This window comes from Anarrhichthys ocellatus, unplaced genomic scaffold (genome assembly GCF_004355925.1).
Source record: "Anarrhichthys ocellatus isolate YVR2014 unplaced genomic scaffold, GSC_Weel_1.0 scaffold9, whole genome shotgun sequence".
Classification (NCBI taxonomy): domain Eukaryota; kingdom Metazoa; phylum Chordata; class Actinopteri; order Perciformes; family Anarhichadidae; genus Anarrhichthys; species Anarrhichthys ocellatus.
This window is the reverse complement of record NW_022280039.1, coordinates 4360983-4382816: the sequence shown is the minus strand read 5'-3', so window position 1 is coordinate 4382816 and position 21834 is coordinate 4360983. Positions and strand designations below refer to the sequence as shown.

At 41.8% G+C, this 21834-nt stretch overlaps 3 protein-coding genes across 4 annotated transcripts; 2 read left to right on the top strand and 1 right to left on the bottom strand.

Moving 5' to 3' along the window:
• Window positions 1-1760: 1760 nt before the first annotated feature.
• On the bottom strand, window positions 1761-5744 carry ccdc157 (coiled-coil domain containing 157). The gene is made up of 10 exons (XM_031849052.1): window positions 5418-5744; window positions 5184-5331; window positions 4391-5081; window positions 4237-4314; window positions 3955-4124; window positions 3664-3840; window positions 3412-3574; window positions 3020-3159; window positions 2831-2901; window positions 1761-2707 (listed from the first exon to the last, which is right to left on the bottom strand). The coding sequence occupies exons 1-10, from the start codon at window positions 5663-5665 to the stop codon at window positions 2455-2457; spliced, it is 2139 nt and encodes a 712-aa protein (XP_031704912.1). The 5' UTR covers window positions 5666-5744; the 3' UTR covers window positions 1761-2454.
• A 19-nt stretch (window positions 5745-5763) lies between these two features.
• sf3a1 (splicing factor 3a, subunit 1) lies at window positions 5764-10771 on the top strand. The gene is made up of 16 exons (XM_031849051.1): window positions 5764-5843; window positions 5968-6050; window positions 6692-6801; window positions 6897-7098; window positions 7188-7439; window positions 7531-7605; window positions 7697-7847; window positions 7942-8138; window positions 8322-8439; window positions 8526-8833; window positions 8931-9173; window positions 9257-9467; window positions 9609-9763; window positions 10045-10146; window positions 10242-10313; window positions 10405-10771. The coding sequence occupies exons 2-16, from the start codon at window positions 6003-6005 to the stop codon at window positions 10504-10506; spliced, it is 2346 nt and encodes a 781-aa protein (XP_031704911.1). The 5' UTR covers window positions 5764-5843; window positions 5968-6002; the 3' UTR covers window positions 10507-10771.
• A 96-nt stretch (window positions 10772-10867) lies between these two features.
• On the top strand, window positions 10868-21259 carry LOC116384422 (TBC1 domain family member 10A-like). 2 transcript variants are annotated; one of them, XR_004212810.1, is made up of 10 exons: window positions 11528-11709; window positions 13087-13186; window positions 14556-14663; window positions 14848-14954; window positions 15046-15160; window positions 15813-15878; window positions 16388-16577; window positions 16671-16825; window positions 17617-18300; window positions 21230-21259. XR_004212810.1 is itself a non-coding variant. In XM_031849054.1 (9 exons), the coding sequence occupies exons 1-9, from the start codon at window positions 11528-11530 to the stop codon at window positions 18235-18237; spliced, it is 1644 nt and encodes a 547-aa protein (XP_031704914.1). In that variant the 5' UTR covers window positions 10868-11527; the 3' UTR covers window positions 18238-19812. The 2 variants fall into 2 exon arrangements, 1 of the variants encoding a protein (XP_031704914.1); XM_031849054.1 differs by lacking the exon at window positions 21230-21259 and having other exon boundaries at window positions 10868-11709; window positions 17617-19812.
• The last annotated feature ends 575 nt before the right edge of the window (window positions 21260-21834 follow it).

The following is a 21834-nucleotide window of genomic DNA, read 5'->3' as shown; positions in this document are numbered from 1 at the left end:
TGCATCAGTCCCTGTCTGCAGTTTGACCTAGATTAGAGAAAGGCACACGTGAGAACGCTCATATTATATAGATGGCATTCCCATAGTCTACACTTGTAAACAACAGTGTCAATAAGGGAAGGCTTTATTTTGCTTTTTTACATAGGTAAATGTACTTAAAAAGATTCAAATGAATTTAATGTTTTCATTCATTTCAATTTGTGTTTGCATGTGTTGCATAAGATACCGATGGCCTTAAACCTGCAGTAATCAATGCAGACTAATTCCCAAAGTTGAATTTATCAGTCTTTATGATTTAGTCGTTAAATTTGTCTGTTGGATCAAAAACAACTCTTACATCAGACTTTCATGCTTTGTAATTAGTAAACCTAAACACAAACATGGAAGACAAGGAGTAATTGTGGCATTCCTCGAATTTTGTACAACTTTGCACACTGAAAACTATTGTCTGGTAATTTTTTGTTTCACAGTTATGCTTTGGATGTCGTGGCCAGTAACAGATATTGATACTGTGGTGCTTTTGTAAGCTAAACGTTCTGTCACTTCTTTCTCTTTCTGTTTTGTGCAGGGAGCACAGTTATAAATGATCCAATTCTTTTCTTACTTCTGAATTGTATTGTACTCTGTACTTGCACAGAAGTTCTCAAATATTTCTGTTATAGTGTAGGTCTGTATAAAATGCAAAAGACTGTGTTATAAACGCAAAATAAATGTTTTGAAACAGCATATACAAAAATATAAATAGTGGACTAAAATTGTGGATAAAATACACTATAATTAGCAGATTAAATAAACAGCGTGTTGTGCATAGAATTTCTTGAATGACAGGATAGTCAGTTATTTGCATGGTGGCCGTGACCTCCCAAACTGTCTGGGAATTTTGACAGAATGTCTATTATATATGTTAAATACTAGACATTCTGTCATACATTCAGGAATGTCTAGTATTATATCTAAGCAGGTCTGCAGTACACTCAACCACCTGTAAATAGTCTGATCCATGGCCATTTAGGCATTTCTATACATGGCTTGCTGCTAAATACTTAACCCAAATTGTTGCTAATGTGTAACCATTTATTGATTTAAAATGTTCGATACATGAATTGTTTCTTTTATTGTTATCAAAAATGTAGCATAACTTATTTTGTACAATTAGTAATCAAGCCTCCTGCTGCTTAGAAAAAAACAAGAAATAGAAACATTTATCAATTCTTGATTGTACACATTACATTTTCTTGCAACTTACATTAAGAGACATGTTTTCCATAAACTTATGGACAATTTTTTTAAAGCAGATAAAAGCTTCAATAAATATAGGTTATGGTGTTAACAGTCCAGTACAAAAACAATTCTCTCTTCATTACTGAACTTTATTTAAAAGACACGACTGCTCTGGATTAACTTGACTAAATGCCATAGTTGATCTGAACTAATCGCTTTGGTAACTTCCATTGCATGCTTGATGACACAGCTGCATATATGATTAACCCTCGGGTCATTGGCTGTCTTTTAAGTGAGTGAAATGATAGATCAGGTGTTCATTCAGGTGATAAAATATTCGTGAGAAATCAGAGTGTTGGTATCACTAGTAATGTTAATCAGGTGTTTGCAGTTAGTTACTAATACTTAAATTTTCACTATCTGTCAGGTTTATTTAATACAAGAACAAATAGAGGAAATGTTTGACTTTAACCGCTCTGACACAATAACGTTAAGTCTCTTGGGCTCCCTATTAGACTCAGATTACACAATTGAGCTAAGAGCATCTCAAATTACCACCGCAGAGCAAGCCTCATGCCGTGTGGTGCAAACACCAAAACGACGAGAGAGAAACGTTACCTCATATACAGTATGTGTGGTCTTGATCTCGGAGCACTAATGAGGACTAACTGACTGAAATAAAGGTCTGTGGTGATTCAGCAGAGCGTGAATCCTGTGAGCACTTGCATTTCCATGGAAACATCCTACTCTGAACCCTCATCAGATAGCACTTAAAAATCCATCAACACATCTGTGTCATTGTTTGTGTCCCACTCAAGGTTGTACAAGCTGCCCATGTACTCAGAGCCAAGTGCATCATCTGCTGTGAACGCCACCCTATCAGATACATCCAGCATATCATATATCCAGAAACCTAATATTCAACAGACATGAATACCCTATTAAAAATAACAGTGCTCCGTACATATGTCCACAATTAGTTTTATATATACAGTGCATGTATTCAACTTAACATAATGACAAATGTAGTGGCTGCAGTGGTAATCCATTGTCATAACTTGTAATGTCATTGAAAATTAGAAAATAATTAGTGTTAGTGTGCTATAATGTACAATAAGACATCATGACGTATTAATGTAGGGAATGTGCCTTTTTATGAGCTTTGTAGTTATTGTCCTTTCTCACTCCAGCTTCAAGAGCGTCTTCTTTTTTACTGTATTTATGCATTCAGGGTCAAATTTGTTTCCTCTGATTTGAGCTTCTGGAGTGAGAGAGAAGAGAACCATTGCGTGTTTTTGTATGGCTTTTAGCAGCAGTGGCGTCCATGTTGAGGTGGAGGGTTTGATGGTGAAGTTGCAGGGAAGAAGGGGAGGCGGAGGCAGTGGACACACGATCCTCTGACCCGGCTGACTCTAGACCACTTTCCCCACGTCTTGCTTCCCTCCTTCTGTTATCGTATTCCAGCCCTGCTGCACTGTTGCTCTGCCTGTGGTACAGAGGAGAAATAAGGCCATACCCAAAACACAGCGGGATGATTAATCATTTATTTAAAAAATGATGCATAATGCTACATGTGTTCCAAAGTAACATGTTATCAAATCAAACTCACAATGGACTCTTTTGCATTTGTGTCAGGTGATTTTTTTGCTCTTCAACAGATGTCTGCTGAGGTGAGGCTCCCTGTTGATAAAAATATACAGTCTAATGTAAATTTCAACATCCACAAAACCAACATGTAGCAGATGAATGAGAGTTAATGTGTAATACACACCAATTCACATTATGTTCATCCACTTACCCTGGTGGCATTATGTTGTGGTCTTTGCCTCAGTTTCACAAGGCTGGTGTACAGGGTTGTGTTTTCTTGCTCCAGAATTTTTATGCGCAAGTTATTTGCCTGCAATTGTTGCTCCATATCCAAAAGCACATTTCCTGTACCTAGAAACATACAATGAACAACATTTAAACACTTAAAACATGACTGCACGACTAAAAAAAGAAGCAGTTGGGAAATAAATGACTGGATACATGTTTGTGTGCATTCCAAAGAAAAGGGTAGCTGTCTGGTGCTCGAGAGGAGTGTAAACAGTACTGAGCGAGTTTTATTTACATTCAATTAGGCTGTCAGCCAGTGGATGACTCATGCAAAACGTTAATATTGTAGAGACAAATATTGCATCACTGTCATACTCTTTGGTTGGGCCTGAGGGCTGAGCTCTGGGAAAGCCACCAACAGCCTCTCTCTCTCCTTCAAAGCTTGCACATACTCCTTTAGCTCAGCCACACTGTTCTTTAGCTCGCATGCGTATGTTTCCCGGGTCTGCTTCTCCTTTTGGAACTCCAAACACAGGTCCTGTTGGAAAGAAGCATCACAGCATAAACCACTAGGTTAAAAAGTCTTTATTATGAAATGTAAAGCTGCACTCAAGAACTCCAATATACCTGCTGCTGAGCAAATTGGGCCTGCATTTGATCCTTCACCTCTGTCATCTGTTGCAGCTGATTGTGAAGGTCAATCTGTCTCTCCTCCCTCTCCAACAACTGCCTCTGCAGCTCTTCACACTCTTCGTCGAGACCATCAACTCTCTCCAACAAAGACTTTTGCTTTGCCTGCATTGACTAGACGCACCCACACACACACACACACACATACACAAAGAACTGTATAGACCAATTTAATTACCGTCATGGACTCAAGCTAAAAATAATTATTTTGTAAGTGATGTCACTGACCTCTTGTTGACGACAAGCACTGTGGTACTTGGCATTCTCTTTGTCAAGATGAAGTTGAGTTTCAGAGATTTGACTCTCTAACTGATGGATCCTTTGCTGTAGTTTGCAACAGGCCTCTTCCTCTATGTGCAAGGTCCTCAATTTATCCTGCAGCACATTCGTTTCTCGTTCTACCGCATAATAAAATGATCCATCAATCAACAGCATACAAGGTTATTTTAAGTAAGTAAGAGAAATGTATTTTGTTGTCTTAGTACCTATACCTGAATATTATGTCCTTACCAAGTGCCTGTAATGCATCATGCTGCACTGCTACTTTCTCTTTCAGTCCGGAATTACTCTCCTCCAAGCACAATGTTTCTGTTACAAAAATATTAAAGATATAGTATCTGATTGCAATGAGTTCCTATCATATTCATTTTTGACGTTTCCGCACCTCTCTTGAGTTGTCGTTGCTCCTTTTGCAGCCTTTGCTCTGTTTCTTTCATGGATCTTTGTGCTTTCCTCAGTGAAAACTCCAGCTGGACTGTGTTCGCTTGGTGTTTTTCCATCTCTTGCTTGAACTCCTTCCGTTTACCTTCCAGCTGAGACCTGAATCTCTCCCGCTCAGCTTCTGCCTCTGCTAGTCTATCTTTAAGAGGCTGCACAGTACCCCGCACATCTACAAGATGTTTTTCCAGCCGGCGCATGTCTCTTAGCTGCTCATTGGCCCACTGGGCGACATCGCCTGCTGTCATATGTCCCAGCTGCAGGGTGTCTTCCACAGCTACTAGGAGTGGCTGCAGAGATGAGGGCAGGCTCTCACTCTGAAGCAGTTCCACCAAGGCATGCCCTGTTTTTATCAAAGTAGATTGCACTTGGTGGCATGCACTGCAGGGAACAAGGGATGATTCAACAGTCTGGCAGCTTACATTGTGGCTGTAAACTTTAGGATAGCACAGGGTGTTGTTGGTAGCACTGGGAGGTACATCATTCTGTGGCAAAAACTTAAAGGAGCTTGTTGAAGACCAGGAAGATAAGGAATGTCTGCTTGTGCTCATTTGGGGGGAGACCGGTGACACTGTCTCTGTCCCATCAGAGTCAAATGGCTTTGCTTTTGTTTGTTTCTTGATGTCTTTGTATGTCCCCTAAAATAAAAAAGAAAGTATAAAAAGTAAAGAGATCTGTCCATTCTCTATTGGTATACTTTTTACATGTTTATTTTCATTTAAATAAATCAATGTCCCTACCTTTAGGTTGGCAAACTGAACAAAATTACTCCAATAGTTTCTGACAACAAGACCAACTGACAGACCTCTGTGCTGGGTTTGTTCTCTCCTGTGGCTGCACCTAATCTGCTCAACATACGCATTGAAGCTTTGTAGAAGAAGCAGTAGTCTTCAGCGAAAGGAGAGAGAAAAGGCAAGTTATGTTTCAGTAAATATTCAATAAATAACTATTTGTTAATTTGATGTATGTATTACCTGTCAATCACCAGCTCCAATAACACAATGTGGGAGTGTTGATTGAATGTATCCTTCCCATCCACAAAGTCATATCGCTCCAGTAGCGTTCCCATGTCCAGGTGACAGGAGAGTTTATCGGGGAACTTCCACGAGGAAAAGCGGACCGGTCCAGTTCTGGAGAAGACGTCCAGAATCGCACCTTGAAGGTCGACGACGTCTCTTCGGAGGCTTTCGATGCAGTCCTGACGACCCAAGAACTGACTCATATCTGACAAGATAGCTTATGTTTGTTTCTGTCCGACACAGCAATGAGGGCGAGGATGTGTAGCTTGTTGGCATCACATCTCCTCGGCAACCTGTAAAAAGTACTACAACTCCCATAATGCGTTGCGGCGTGTGTCCGGAAGTAATACGTCTCTATTGGGTCAACAAAAGCGCGAGGCAGTACGTGTTCCAACTACAGCAAATTTAGACTTTAAGTTGTTATAGATTGCGTTTCTAGCTAAATATATAGTATAATCGGTGTATGTTAAATACATAACTCTTTTTGTTGGTTTGGTGTTTGCAGGTTACTTCCAGTTTTCCCCAAAAAAAGACTTCGCCATGCCGCCTGGGCCTGTTCAAATCGTTCAGCCGGAGCCCAACAACAAGGTGACGAGTTAGCTCATGCTAGCAATGTAGCTGGCATACTGTTTGTGAGTGGGGGAACTGGTGAACAATTAACTTTTTGCTGTGAAATGTGTCAATGAACGTGAATTGCAGAGTAGGAGTAGGTAACGTTGACGTCTATTTTGGATAATCGCCACAAGGCGTAACTCCTGTTAGCTTGGAGTTAGCTTTCAGGGTCAATTCACGCACAACGCTAACGTTAGCTTTAACTAAAACGCAATTTTACGTTTTGAAACAATTGTACGTTAGCCCCTGAAACTTTCAACTTTTACGGCGACATCTGCATTGTCTACAGTAACCCGAAAATTATTTTGTAGAAGGGATATTATGTTGGCTGCGCATTTTTCAAATGTTATTCATACTGAAATGTGCCGCAAGTTAAATGTTCCTCTATTTATTGAGGTGGGGACATAATGACCAACCGATAGTTCAAAACATCTGCTAATTAAACTTAAATCCGTATGCATGGCATGACGCTACAAGGGGTAAGGGAGGTTAATGTTATGCAAGTTGGGTGAAGGTTGAAGCTAATGTGTTGGTAGTGAGTGATAGTTAATAGGATTCTTATATATTTTGTATCTTGCATATTACAAATGCCTAACAAATATGAATTATGCCAACAGAATGAGGCTCCAGTAGAAGAAACCCCAGCCACTAAACCCATCGTTGGTATCATTTATCCACCTCCTGAGGTTCGAAACATCGTTGACAAGACAGCCAGCTTTGTTGCCAGGTTGGTAACTCCACATGTGTCAATTGTATCATCTTTTATACAGCTGCAGTCTTCAATGGATTGTATAACTAAACAAATTCCTTGTCATTTAACAGGAATGGACCAGAGTTTGAAGCAAGAATCCGTCAGAATGAAATTAACAATCCAAAGTTTAATTTCCTCAACCCAAATGACCCGTACCATGCCTACTACCGTCACAAAGTCAATGAATTTAAGGAGGGCAAAGGACAGGAACCATCTGCAGCCGTGCCCAAGGTTATGCAGCAGGCCATGCTGCAAGCTCAACAGCTTCAGAAAGTAAGACACGGCATTTTAATCTGCATGTTTTTTTTTCATGTCCCTTTAATGGATATTTGTTACTAATGTACCTTTGTAATTGTCATTAGGCGCAGGTGATTCAAGAGACAGTTGTCCCCAAAGAACCACCTCCTGAGTACGAGTTCATTGCGGATCCTCCATCAATCTCAGCATTTGATCTCGATGTTGTCAAGCTCACTGCCCAGTTTGTTGCTCGCAATGGCCGCCAGTTTCTTACTCAGCTTATGCAGAAAGAACAGAGGAACTACCAGTTTGACTTTCTGCGGCCACAGCACAGCCTTTTCAACTACTTCACCAAACTAGTTGAGCAGTACACAAAGGTGACCGCACAAATTGATCCTCTGATATTACCGTTATTGTATGTTTGGAGGGGATGCTAAACTCTGTTTTGATTTGTCTCACAACGTGTAGATTCTGATCCCTCCCAAAGGCCTTCTGGCCAAGCTGAAGAGAGAGGCTGAGAATCCCAGAGAGGTTATGGACCAGGTAATTCCCTTAAACTGTGACTGTTTCTCAGAGTAACCACATGATGGCACGTTGCACATGTTAAGCAGCTGTCTTTCTGCACAACCATCAGGTGAAGTACCGTGTTGAGTGGGCAAAGTTCCAGGAGCGCGAGAGAAAGAAGGAGGAGGAGGAAAGGGAGAAAGAACGTGTGGCGTATGCCCAAATTGACTGGCATGACTTTGTAGTGGTTGAGACGGTGGATTTCCAGCCCAACGAACAAGGTAATATATCCACAATTATTATAATTATTAAACATGTAACCCCCTAAATGTAGCTAGAATAATTTATGTTTACTGGCATCTCTATTTCCCCCAGGCCACTTCCCCCCACCTACCACACCAGAGGAGCTTGGCGCTCGCATCCTCATCCAAGAGCGCTATGAGAAGTATGGAGAGAGTGAGGAGGTGGAGATGGAGGTTGAGAGTGAGGATGACGACGATGAGCGGGAGGTCCGGGCCGAAGGCCAGCCCTCACAGCCTGATCAAGACACACAAGTGCAGGACATGGATGAGGTAAGAAGTGATGAAGAAATGAATTCTTGTAAACTGTTGATCCTTGACCAATCGCAGGCTGCCCCCATTTCATTTTCATCCAACTAAATACTTGTGTTTTCTGACCCTCTGCTTAAAAAATTAACAAAAAATAAGTGCTGGTAACATCATATTATTATATCCACCCCCTCCTGCTTTCTTTAGGGATCTGATGATGACGATGATGGCATGAAGGCTCCATTGCCACCAGACAACCCTATGCCACCCCCACTGCCCCCGACTCCAGACCAGGTTATCATTCGCAAAGACTACGATCCCAAAGGTAACACATGCTCCCTTAGATGAGGGAATACCAATTGCATAACAAGCTGTACAGTGTGTTGATCTCAAGCCATCTTTTCCTAACAGCTTCCAAGCCTCCACCCTCAATCATAACTCCAGATGAGTACCTCATCTCACCAATTACTGGTGAGAAGATCCAAGCCAGCAAAATGCAAGAGCACATGCGTATTGGTCTGCTGGATCCGCGCTGGCTGGAACAAAGGGACCGCAGCATCAGGGAGAGACAGACCGAAGATGAGGTCTACGCTCCTGGTTTGGATATCGAGAGTAGCTTGAAACAACTGGCTGAGAGGCGAACAGATATCTTTGGTGTGGAAGAGACAGCCATCGGTAAGAAGATCGGTGAAGAAGAAATCCAGAAGCCAGAGGAGAAGGTGGGTACAGTCATGGGTTTATATTACACAGTAAGGAGTTACAGGAATTCCTGAGGTTCTGAGTCTGTACGTTTTTTTTCTCTTTCCATGTTACCAGGTTACTTGGGATGGCCACTCGGGAAGCATGGCTCGTACCCAGCAGGCGGCTCAGGCCAACATCACCCTGCAAGAGCAGATCGAAGCCATTCACAAGGCCAAAGGACTGGTGGGAGAGGACGACACCAAGGAGAAAATTGGCCCAAGCAAGCCAAGTGATATTCATCACCAGCCTCCCATGCCCTCCCAAATGGGTATGCCTAAACCCAGTCACCAAATGATGATGCCTCGCCCACCCCACTCTGTAAGTAACTTAAAAAAACAGTTCATTTGTAATTCAATTTAATTCTAAAACTAATACCTCACTAATGTGTTGATTGTAAACAGATGGGACCGATGGGACCAGTGCGCACCACTCTCCTGTCTGCTGTACCTGTAATTCCAAGACCTATGGCTCCTGTGGTGCGCCTTGCTTCAGGACAAGTTATAGCCTCAATGCCTCCCATGATTCCTGCTCCCCGCATTAATGTGGTCCCCATGCAGCCATCGGGACCTCACATTATGGCCCCCAGACCACCTCCCATGGTTGTTCCAACTGGTAAGATGACAGTTTCCGTACACTTATCCCTGACATTCAAAATAAATATGCAAATATTTGGGACATTAAGGGAACCCTTTCCCACATAGGCCTCCTCATTATCATTTTAAATTGAAATAACTGTTTTTTTTTTTCTTTCAGCATTTGTCCCTGCCCCTCCAGTACCACAACCCCCGAGCTCTGCTCCTGCACCACCATCCCACCCACCGCCACCTCACGATGATGAGCCAGTCAACAAGAAGATGAAGACCGAGGACAACCTTATGCCAGAGGAGGAGTTCCTTCGCAGAAATAAGGTTTGTTAGAGCAGTGAAATGTTGTTTGTTTATTTCTAATAGTTAATGGTGAAATCTGCGTTTAGACAAAATTCTAAATACAGAATTCAAACTTTTTATTAGAGACAAATATAGGCAGGGATTTAAATATACAGATTACAGAGGAACAACCAAATCAAAGTGATGAATATGAGTAAAGTAGGTCTAGGTATATGTTCAATATTCCTAGATTTCATTGATAAACCAATCTCTTTATTACAGATAGTCTTAGCTTAAACCATGATGTCTTTTTTCCTCTCCAGGGTCCCGTGGCAGTTAAAGTACAGGTACCCAACATGCAGGACAAGACCGAATGGAAGCTGAATGGCCAAGTGCTGAATTTCACTGTCCCGCTCACAGATCAGGTTTGCAAATGGTGGCTTATTGTTTCCGTGTTTTTAAGTGTAAGCCAGTGCACCAACTGCATTCTTATGGATCTGCAAATGCAATGTCTCCACAGGTGTCTGTTATTAAAGTCAAAATCCATGAAGCTACGGGCATGCCAGCAGGGAAACAGAAGTTACAGTTTGAGGTAAACTGTTATTTTAATCTTAGGTTAAAAAGGTTAAAAAAGGAAACCTTACTTCTAGAATAATACATTGTATTTCTTTGTTCCTTTTTAGGGCATTTTCATTAAAGATTCCAACTCCCTGGCTTATTACAACATGAGCAACGGCGCGGTCATTCACCTGGCACTGAAGGAGAGAGGCGGAAGAAAGAAGTGAGCCATGCAGCAAGAAGAAATATTTTACATGTGAATGTGTTTTTCACTCACTCTTGTCATGTAATTTTAGTTTAATGACAATTTTCAAAAATTATGTGGTTGTGGTCTTTTTCTTAATTGTCCCCTCAGAATGCTAAATGAGTTGTACTGTACTGGCTTCACACTATTGGTTCAGCTCTTGATTTCTTCATGATGATATACAGTATATAGTAACTTGTAACAACGTGTAGAGACACATAATGCTAAATAAAGGAATAAAAAAATAATTTACTTTTTGTTGCTTCTTGGTGTGTAAGGTTAGCAACTAGTTAATGTGATTAATGCAGGCCACGTGCTCTGATGCACCATCATTAGTGATGTAGACTAAATACAACAATAAAAGGTTAGTCAACACTAAAATGGTGGTTTACTTTGACATTTAAGATTATATGAAGTGCATGTAGCCTAGCGTATTGTTTTTCCAGACACTAGATTTACTTTCTAAGGCAGCCACTAGGGGTACCCGTACCAACCCCGGACTGAAGACTTGGTCGAGACTAAAGCTGTCCAGCTCACTCTGGACGACAGGACAGCGAGTCAAGACGTCCTGATAAACTAGTTTGTTTACCATCCAGCATAGTTAGTTCACGAAATACAAGCTGACAATACCGGGTTAGTCTGTTAAAGGTAGGATCGTCATAACAATAGTTGTGGATTGTGTTGAGCACTAGCTTTGTAAGGCTAACTTTACGTTAGCAGCCCACCATTAGCTGGCTAATGTTAAATCAGAATAAGCGTTAAAGTTTACCTCGCTAGCTTAACTCTTAATCTATTTGATGCCTGACGGTTAAAAGCGTAACGGTGCATAACAGTTATAGACGGAACAGTAGTTGGGGAAGTTTTAACTCGCGTCCAAGAATCATGGCGTCGATGCGGTTGAGCTCGACAACATTTCCAGAGGAGCAGGTCTGACTTTGGGCTGTCAACATTAGCTCCGCTGACGTTAGCTATCCTGGCTAGCCAGCTAGCTCTCTCTCGCTACCATGGCCAGAATAGAGAACGGCCATCAATCGTTGGACACGATGAGCATCCGGACTATCGGCAGCAGTCGCATGGACGATGAAAACTCGTTGGGATCAGACTCGGAGATCAACGGATTCACCAGCGACAGACAAACCGATAAATATGGATTCATTGGTGGGGCACAGCAGCACACGGAGGAATCGTAAGTTTCTCTCAACTCCTGCCAGTGTCGTCTCATCTAAATTATAAAAAAACTGCAAACTCGATTATGTTTTATTTCACTTCAGATAAAGTCCAGAAAAGGGTCAAAATGTAGCAGTTAATCTAGCTGTAATTACACCCCACACATTATGTTAGTTCGTGTCTTCTGCACGACAGAGCTCGCGACTTGCTGCGTGGCACAATGTCCTGTTTATGCCCAGTGTTTGCCTCACCCAATATGTCAAATATAAAAGCTGGAGGCAAGCAGATTAAGACAACATGTAGCATGTTTTTTTTCTTCATTCCGTCATGTAAACCACTTCTTCATAGATATTTTACTACTTTTCGTGTGTAGGAAAAGCTGAAGAAACAATTCGCACTATGCTGTTTTGTTATTTGATTGCCTTTGAGACAAGTTGCACTTGTTTTTTTGTGTTTTTCCTAAGAAGGCCTCTCTTTCTTCCCTTTTTCACTGGGGGCCTTAAACCCACAGCACTGAAATAGTGGAAGGAGTGAGTGTAAGTTGTGCCAAGCACTGGTTGGCTGGGAGCTTCCTGTTTTCTGGAGTTTTGGCAGACTTGGAGCCACAGTTCTGGTGCCCCGTTACTGGAGGGCCTCTTTTGGCTCACCGTTTTATAGGTGGTCACAAATCCAGGCTTTAACTTACACTGTGTGGCAGTGATTTGAAGGTAACTCATCATTGCTTAAGGTCTTTAGAAGCTGAAGCTGTAGAATAACATATTGTTGTACTGATCCCCAACATATAGCCTACAACTTTTCTTTTCTTTTTTAACTGTAAGAGGGCATTCCCAAGTTTGACAAAGCTGTCTTTGAAGACGTTTGAACCCTACAATTACAGGCTTGTGTTGATGAGATAATGACATACCCGAGTAAAGCATCAGACCTCATTCATAATGTAGGTTAGACTTGCCTACGTTTTCTTTTTCTGCTTGAGAATGTTATTTGCGGTCCCTTAAGTTTTTTGAAGTTAAATTGCATCACAAAACAGTCAAATCCTGCAGATCTTTGAGGTCTAACAGGCTTTGCCATTAAATTGACTAGATCTGAGTTTGTGTCTTTTATAGTCTCCTCAAAACAAGGTGCGTAGCTTACTGACTGCATACGAGCAATGGCCACCCATGCAGATCTGATGATACACTCAGAAAGATGAACTGGGGATTTGTTTTGTTTGTTTTTGTCACACCCTCCCAACACACCGCCTATTTATGTTCGGCCAATTAAAATGTTTATTTCAGACTTTCCCTTATTTGAAATTACACTGGCTTTTTCCTCAGCTGTTCAGTTTCATTTGGTTTAATGTTGAATTAATGTGACAAAATATGAACTTTATCTTCCTTTCCTCCATTGCGTCCCCCAGAGCTCAGGATTTACACCCACAGGTGCTCAGGCAAAGGGAGGTGAAGTGGCTGGACATGCTCAGCCACTGGGATAAGTGGATGATCAAGAGATTCAATAAGGTCAGCACCAAGTATTAACTCAACAACACAAAATGTCAAATGTCACGTTTGTATGTTTCGTAGCCATGTGGTTAGGCCAGACCTGAGTTTGTGCTTTTGTTTTTTTTGTTTTAAAACCTTTTTGAAAGCCAATATCTTAGCTTTACATCCATTGTGTCCATGCTGCAAAACTATCAATCCTGAGTAGTTTGTATACATGACACATTATTAGCAGCTTCACTTGCCTAGCTGGTTCTATGTCAAACACTCAGAAATTCAGCACAGAGCTGCAATTTCACCTTGTTTCCATGAGTCAGCAGCAGGGCAGGACACAACCCATCCCTTTAACGCCCCATCTGACAAATTGACAGTCTCAGATTCAGGGTGGGGCCGTGGTGACCTCCTCTGAGACAGACTACCATGTAATAAAGGTGCCGTGAGGATAAAATATAGCTGTACTTAAATGCATGGGACAGTTTTTCCTCACAGGAAGAAGAAACGGTGTGTTTGAGCTGCGAGACCCTGTCAAATACCTGACTAGGTCAGAGTGTCTGATCCCTTATTGTGCTCTCTTCGTTCATAATAATGTTACAGCTCAGCCTCCTTGGGGAAGTGTGCAAGCTTCATATCAGAATAAAAAAACAATAGAATCCAGAAATTGTAATGCAACTCAAACCAACACCAGTGTTCGTTCAACCAATCTATTGCGTCAACGGTGGCCTGTGACTCTATATGACAGATTATAGCTTCACTGCTACTTTGACACCCTGCCCAAGTTATGCTTGAGGTATTCTAAGAAATGTATTTGTGCACCACTGTACACAGTAAGTACGTTACATAAATTGGGTCTATTAAGGCCACTACATTCCTCCTCAGATACAATGCCAAGCAAAGAAACGAGGAAGTATCTTGGTAGAATTTCTGTAATTACAATGTGCATGAATGGCGCAGTTAGTGTCCAGGTATGTTTGACCTCAACCATTTCCCTCCTAACTGCTACAGTTGGTATGAAGTGCTACCTCAGCTCAGCGGTTAGGCCCCTCCAGGGTAAAATTATGTTAGCGGACTAGAAAGGGATATTGTATTACTTTCATCTTGGCTTGTGGCAGATGTAACGGGTCTTTGATCAAATAGAAGCTACAAATACTTCTCCAGTTAATCTTGGTGAATGTTGTCAATAGGCATTTTTCACAGTAATGCAGTGACAGTGTCTTGAACAGATAACTCGTGTGTATTCAAGAAAAGGAATCGATACCAAGTGATGGGTCCAGTGCTTTTCCCACAGACTTTGCATACAGCACCAGCCTTTCTTGACTTGTGACAAGCCATTGTCACACTAGTTTCCTTCTCTATGCTGCTTTATTTGGTGATTTGTTTCTCTGTGGCTCAGGTGAGGCTGCGGTGCCAGAAAGGAATCCCTCCTGCTCTCCGAGGCCGTGCATGGCTCTACCTGTCGGGAGGGAAGGTGAAGAAAGAGCAGAACCAAGGAAAGTTTCAGGTCAGAGAGTTTTCTGCTTCACTTCCATCTGTGCAGCTTCTTCTATGCTGTACTTGGGCTCTCTTCTTGTTTAAATTTCTTTAGAAATTGCTCCTGAAACTGTGGGTTACGTCTTTGGTTGAGAACCCTGAATTGTTAGTGTGTAATAAAGAGATCTCACTGTGTCCTCTGTGTGTGTTGTCAGGAGCTGGATAGCCAGCCTGGAGACCCCAAATGGGTAGATGTGATTGAGAAAGACCTCCATCGACAGTTTCCTTTCCATGAGATGTTTGTGTCTCGGGGAGGACATGGGTACGCTGTCTGAACATGATGTGACATTACAGACTGGGATTGATGCCACGGTCCTGATTTGATTGAGTATTGGTGTCTTGACGCTCCGCAGGCAGCAGGACCTGTTCCGTGTTCTTAAGGCCTACACTCTGTACAGACCAGAGGAGGGATACTGCCAGGCTCAGGCCCCCATCGCTGCTGTGTTGCTTATGCACATGCCTGCTGAGGTACATCTCTCCACCACAGACGCCGTATAAACTACTGTGTACTGAAGTTTATTTGTTGTAAGGCTTGTTAATATTTTGGTCTTTCAAAGAAAAATCCAACCGTGACTAGAGATCACACGTTGTTTTTTTTAATTACATTTTACAGCTCTGTCTTAATTTATGACCTTAGACGAGTCTATTTTAATCTGAACAGCACAGAGACGGACTGTACAGATGATGTCATCTGGAGATAAATCTTGGCGCTGCTCAAGAGACTGAATAATAGTTAGAACATCATGACTCTAGTCACGGTGACCTTTTTGGGCTGTAGATGTAGGTTTTCTAATTCACAGCCATAAAACTCAGATAAATGTCTGTAAAATTGTGCAAACCCCGGACTTTTTAGTTTAGCATTCCCAGCTTCGTTGTTTAGGTTTGTGACCTACATTAGTGGTAGTGTTTGTACTAACGTCACTGTTCTTGTCTTTAAAGTGTTATTTATTTTGTCTTTCAGCTGTATGTTATGCCACGTATCCAAAGTGCTTTATTATAAGTGGCTAGATAAGTTAACATTTCCAGTATGAGCCTGCTGTCCTTGTGAGTATGCAGAAATGTCCTGTGAAACTAACGCCTCTACTGGGTTTCCTGACGTCATCTGTATTTGTTTCCACAGGATGCCTTCTGGGGGCTGGTCCAAATCTGTGAGAAGTACCTTCCTGGCTACTACAGTCCTGGCCTGGTAAGATTGAGACACATACAAGCATGCACGATGACATCACCAGGTGTTGGAATGAGAGAGAGAGAGAGTGAGTCATACATCATCTGACATCATCTGACTTTGCTGTAACAACAACTATGATCCAGATTAACTAGCTGGGCTTTGGCTACGATTACAGTAAAACTGATGCATTTTGTTGTTGCAGTGGTCACAGTGTGAGTGTCATAACTCGCTGATGAAACCAATAGGCGTTGTCAGTCTTGTCAGACCATAATTTATGATTGCGTCACAACACAAGTAAACAATGTTGCGCAATACATTTTTCCTGTTGATTACTGTTCAGCATTATTGTTTTCTTACTATGTAATTCATTTAAAATGGAAACAAGACTTGTTAATTGTGTTTCCAGCAACATGATGCATTTGGACTGCTTGAATATCTACATGCATATCAGGTTTCAGCCCCGACAATAGAGAGTACAATGGCTTTTGTTTTCCCTGTTAATGCTTTCCTACCTGTGTCTCTCTCAGGAAGCTATACAGTTAGATGGAGAGATCCTGTTTGCTCTGCTGCGACGCGTCTCCCCACTAGCCTTCCGCCATCTGGAGAAACACAAGATTGACCCCATCCTCTACATGACGGAGTGGTTTATGTGTGCCTTCTCCAGGACGCTGCCCTGGGCCTCTGTGCTGCGTGTCTGGGACATGTTCCTCTGTGACGGTAACGACGGCTCGTAGCACTGTCGTTGCAGTGAGACCAGATGTTGTAGGTAGAACTTCTTCACACTGGTCCTGACTCTTCTCCCTCTCCCAGGAGTGAAGATAATCCTTCGTGTGGGTTTGGTGCTTCTGAAGTGCATGCTGGGGAGCCGGGAGAAGCTGAAGGCCTGCCAGGGCCAGTATGAAACCATGGAGCTTCTCAGGGCCATAGAGCCTCGATACATGCAGGAGGGCTTCCTGGTCCGAGAGGTAACAGCAAAGGGGCAGCAACATGGTGCCCTGACAAGGGAGACGAGTCTTAAACCAGAATGCATGTGTGCAAGTGCCTTGTTGGGAAACATTCACCCTGCTTAATTGTCCATGCATGAAATTATCAATCTCCACCAGGTGCAGGAGGAGTTAAATTAGTTGAATATATCAAAATACTGAAAGAATTATGTCACACAAGGGCTGGTCTATATAGGCTGGGCCATGCATATTGTTTTCTTCAGTTGTTGTGGGTCTATTCACTCATATAAACAACCTAAATACAGTAAGTGTTGTCGATTAGTTCATCGATGATATTTTGCCTGATATTTTGTCCATTTTTGTTAACGTCGTCTACTACAGAGTCACATTCCACTGCCATAATCATTTAAAGATGTGGAGTGTTGTGGCGGTCATGAACACTGGGTGCTCAGAAATGCAGCCATGGAAACAGTAGAGACTCTTGAGAGCGTCAATTGAAGTGATACAGAGACAAATTGACCCGAGCGCTGGCTGCTCAGTGTCTGGTTCCTGTGCCAAGCTCTCTGTCCAGGCTAACAATACCACCTCTTATACGAAGGCTTGTCTTGTCTGTGGGTGACCATGCAGCCTTGAGGCCCTTTGGCATTTACTGAAAAAGTTCACATTTTTAACACGTGGAAGGAACTGTATTGCTGTATTTTCCAGCAAATAGGCTGGTCTTTTCCCCACACAGTTCCTTTGAAAATGATTTATACATTGAACATGAAATTGACTCCAGCTATGACCTAATGACGTGTCTTTTCCTGTCGCAGATTCTGGAGGTGCCGGTGACGGCGCGAGACGTGGAAAGGGAGAACCACACCCAGCTGAAGCGCTGGAAGAAGAGCCGCGGAGAGCTGAATTTCAAATCCCCCCCGAGGATGCACGGCGCTCGAATCATCATGTTGTCCGAGCCGCTAAGACGCCAGGACCTGCAGCAGAACCCCACCATTGTACTTGAGGTGCCTCCGCCCACCCCGCAGCTCAAGAAGAAGGAAAAGGAAAAGAAAAGCAGCATGAAGAAGAGGAGCAGCATTAAGAAATCCCAGCCTATTGTGGAGATCCCTAATCCATATTCTCTTCTCAGTGACGTTCCACCGCCCCCTTCAGATCCACCAGCTCCTCCTCCAGTCAGCAACGAGACGCCGGAGACTGTGCCGGAGACTGTGCCGGAGACTGTGCCGGAGACTGTGCCGGAGACTGTGCCGGAGACTGTGCCGGAGACTGTGCCGGAATCTGTGCCACAGACTGTACCAGAGACTGTACCAGAGACTGAAACAGACCCATCTCATCAGCAGCAAGCGCCTCCTACAGACCTTCCCTGTGCCAAAGAATCTCTTCTTAAGCGATCCACACAAAGCCTTAGCAGCACAGAGCAGGATACATACCTGTAGCTCTACAGCAGTCAGCGTGTGTGTGTGTGTGTGTGTGTGTGTGTGTGTGTGTGTGTGTGTGTGTCAGTCAACGGAGCACCAGCACCCTTCAGCCAACGACCAGCCAGCCTTGCCAAGGTCTATTATTCTAATGTTGGACTGTTTAGTATTCATTTATTCATTTTAGACACCGTTTTGCCTATTACATTACTGTGATACACTAAAGCACCCTGGCGACGTGTACAACTACTTTGATGCTTACGCCATTTCTTCATGTGAAGCTGATGTTAACTCCTGTTGATGCCTGATGCTGTTATTCAGACCTTAAGTATTCTGTCTTCAAGAGAGACATGTTACTGAGTCATTGGGAGCAAAGTCATGTCGTCATAGCAGTGTGCTTTCAAGTTTAAAATGGGACTTAAAGAACAATGAGGGGCCACAGCTGATGCAGCTTTTCTATACATTTCCAGTCAAATTCAACACTATTGAATTCATTCGTCGTACTGTGCAGAAGGCGGATGTAAATTGTCCAACTCCATGCTTTTCAACTTCTTAAGCCATTATCTTTCACTCAGCGTTTAGTTCACTAGAGGGCAGCCTGGCAGAGGTTTCCGCTGTTACATTCCCCGTTGGTCACAGCAGGGATGGGATTCCTTTAAGGATTCACTAACTTTGGGAGGTACAACTCTGAGATTGAGCTTCTGTTTTTGTGTTGTTGTTTTTTCCAGTAAGGGAGCTTGTGCATTTCATGTTTTTTGTTCTTAAATTTGAATTGACCCATGAGATTGAGTCACACGACACTGTGTTCATCGTCTTTTCCTACGACCCTTATTTAACGGACAGTTTAAACAGGACGTTTGTTGTATGCGCATACCCTGCTAGTGCACAAATGGTCACTTTGGGGGGTTTTTTTGGGGTTTTTTTCAGAGTCTGTAGAATATATGTGATTTAACTCCCAATATTCACTGTGCCAGGCACTTGCAGACACTTTAGAGCAGCGGTAACTCCCGTTACTCTGGCAGCAGAGAGGAGCACACTGGACATTCCTCACTGGATGACACATTCCTGCCTTGTTAAAAGCTTATCAGTCTGAAAGCTGTCTCTTGCCAAATGCAATTCTGTATGCGTGTATTTGTGCATGTGTTTCCTGTGACAGCGAGCGAGTGCAAATCACCTAATTGTGCTGACCTTCCTCTTGGCTTTGCTCAAATATCCAGTTAGAGCCAAGAAGATCTTGGGTCTGGTTTTTTTTTTTTTAAATATATATATATATATTATGCTAGAAGTTCCAAAGCAGATCAAGACTGTTGTTTTGAGATGACCTACAAACGCTACGTGTGACCAGGCGTGCTCTGTTTGAACAGTCAAGAGGGAGCAAATGATTTCAACATGTCTTTGGGATATTTGTAGCATTTCTCTTTTTGAAAACCTGGCTCTTTTGTTTGCGAACTATGCAGACATGCTGGGGTGGTGAGGCTTTTCTCTTTTCCTTTTTTTTCAAAGCATATTGGACAATCCTTTTTTTGTGACGGTCCAAGTCTGTTTTCTAACTTTCATCACAATGATACAAAGTAAAGGGAGTTTTGACAAGCTTGAGCACACATGTGTAAGATGTGTTTTTGTATATGATTAATATAAAGAAAAGTCTACTAAGCAATGCACGTGTTGGGTCAGTTATAACAAGCAGAGTGGTTTAAAAGGATAACGCATTTACAAGCAGCCACTTGCCTGTATGCAGTAGTTTGTTTTAGTTGCTTGTATTACACACCTCACATTTTGCTGATGTTATATTTTAATTTAATGCTCATTGTGTAGATACATGTAAAATAACAATTTGTTTTGTAATGAAATCTATTTTTCAATGTATAATGCTGTATTTTATGCAGCAGTTACATAAACCGAGGACACATCTCTAAATATTTTGAGGTGTAGGACAATGTTACTCTAAAGATGGATTGGTATTATTTTATCATTCACATTAGGATTATTAAAGAGATGCTTGACAACCATGGGGCAGTGTGCATCATCATGAGTTTAAACTTTACAAATAAATCTTTGTTTAAAGCCATCATAAAACCTTTTCTTATTTTGCCTGTTTTAATTGATGACCATATGTTGGTTATATATTTAGTTTTTACCACCAGATGGAGCTCCAGAGTTATCCCTTTGAGTTAAGCAGTGGTTTATGTGCATGGTGCTGTGGCACCCTGGGGCGTCATAACGAAGGGCCTGCGGTTCCCTGAGAAGAAGATAAATCACGGTTTTAAAACTTGTGTAAGACGTGCAGTAAGTTCACAGCTAAGGTCGGTGACAGCCTTACCTTCAAACAAATCTCCAGAAATACATTTAAACAATTAGCATACTCAATTTCTTTTTTGATTTTTGTTCATTGTTTATATCAGAATCAGCTTTATTGGCCATGTTTGCAAATACTTACAAGGAATTTAGCTCCGGTTTCTCTGTTGCTCTCAACGTACATACACAGAAATAGACAAACGGAAAACAAGGACAACAAAATAGAGCAAAAGTAAGCATAAACATCTAACTGCTATGTACACACACAAATATATATAAGTATATATATGATCATAAAACACAATGAAATTGAGATAAAAGTGCAACGGTGCAGAGTACAAGGATGCTTGAATAAATATGGAAAGATTATCACAGGATACTTTATGTAAATGAGGTGGAATATATATATTATATATATATATATTACAGCACAGAGCAACATTTATGGTTAAAACCGCTTATTTTATTTCCGAGAATAACCTAATATTAATTAATATAGTAAATGGACTGCATTTATATAGTGTTTTATTTAGAGCACTTTACAATTTTCCTCTCGTTCATCCTTTCACGCACATCGATGTCAGCGAGCTACCAAGCAAGGTGCTGGCCTGGCCGTCTGGAGCACATATTGACACATATTCTACATCACTGTTATTTGTTACGTTAGGTTTTTAACATAAATTATTATAACTACGCACATGCATACTTGCACAGGTGCTGTGTGTGTGTGTGTGTGTGTGTGTGTGTGGGCATGGGGGTGCCATGATTTATAGGAATAGTTAACATTTGGGGAAATGTGGTTATTTGTTGTCTTGCTGAAAGTTAGAGGAGAAGATTGACTCTTGGCCACCTCTATGTTTGTACGGTAAATATGAAGCTGCAGCCAGTTAGCTTAGCTTAGCACAAAGACTAGGAATGCCAGTCTAATTGACATGTGATATCTTGGTTGTTTAATGTGTTCAAAAGAAATAGGATATGTGCTGGAAAATGTTTTGGTCTTACTAAGTGGGCTTTAGAAGTGCTGATGGATCTGTTCCCATTTCCAGTCTTTATATTAAGCTAAGCTAACTTGCTGCTTACCCCCCTGTAGCTACATATTTAGCATAAGTATGAGAGTGATATCAATCTTCTCATATAACTGCAAAAATAAAATTGATTCAGTATATTTCCCAAAGATGTGAAACCTTTCCTTGAAACAAATTTAAACAGTGGTTACCAAAGTGGGGTCTGGGATTTCAGAGCTTTCTAAATACATGGTAGTAATAATAACAGTATAATGATGGAATTTAGACTCTGCAGTGTCTTTTACTTTGTAATTCTGCG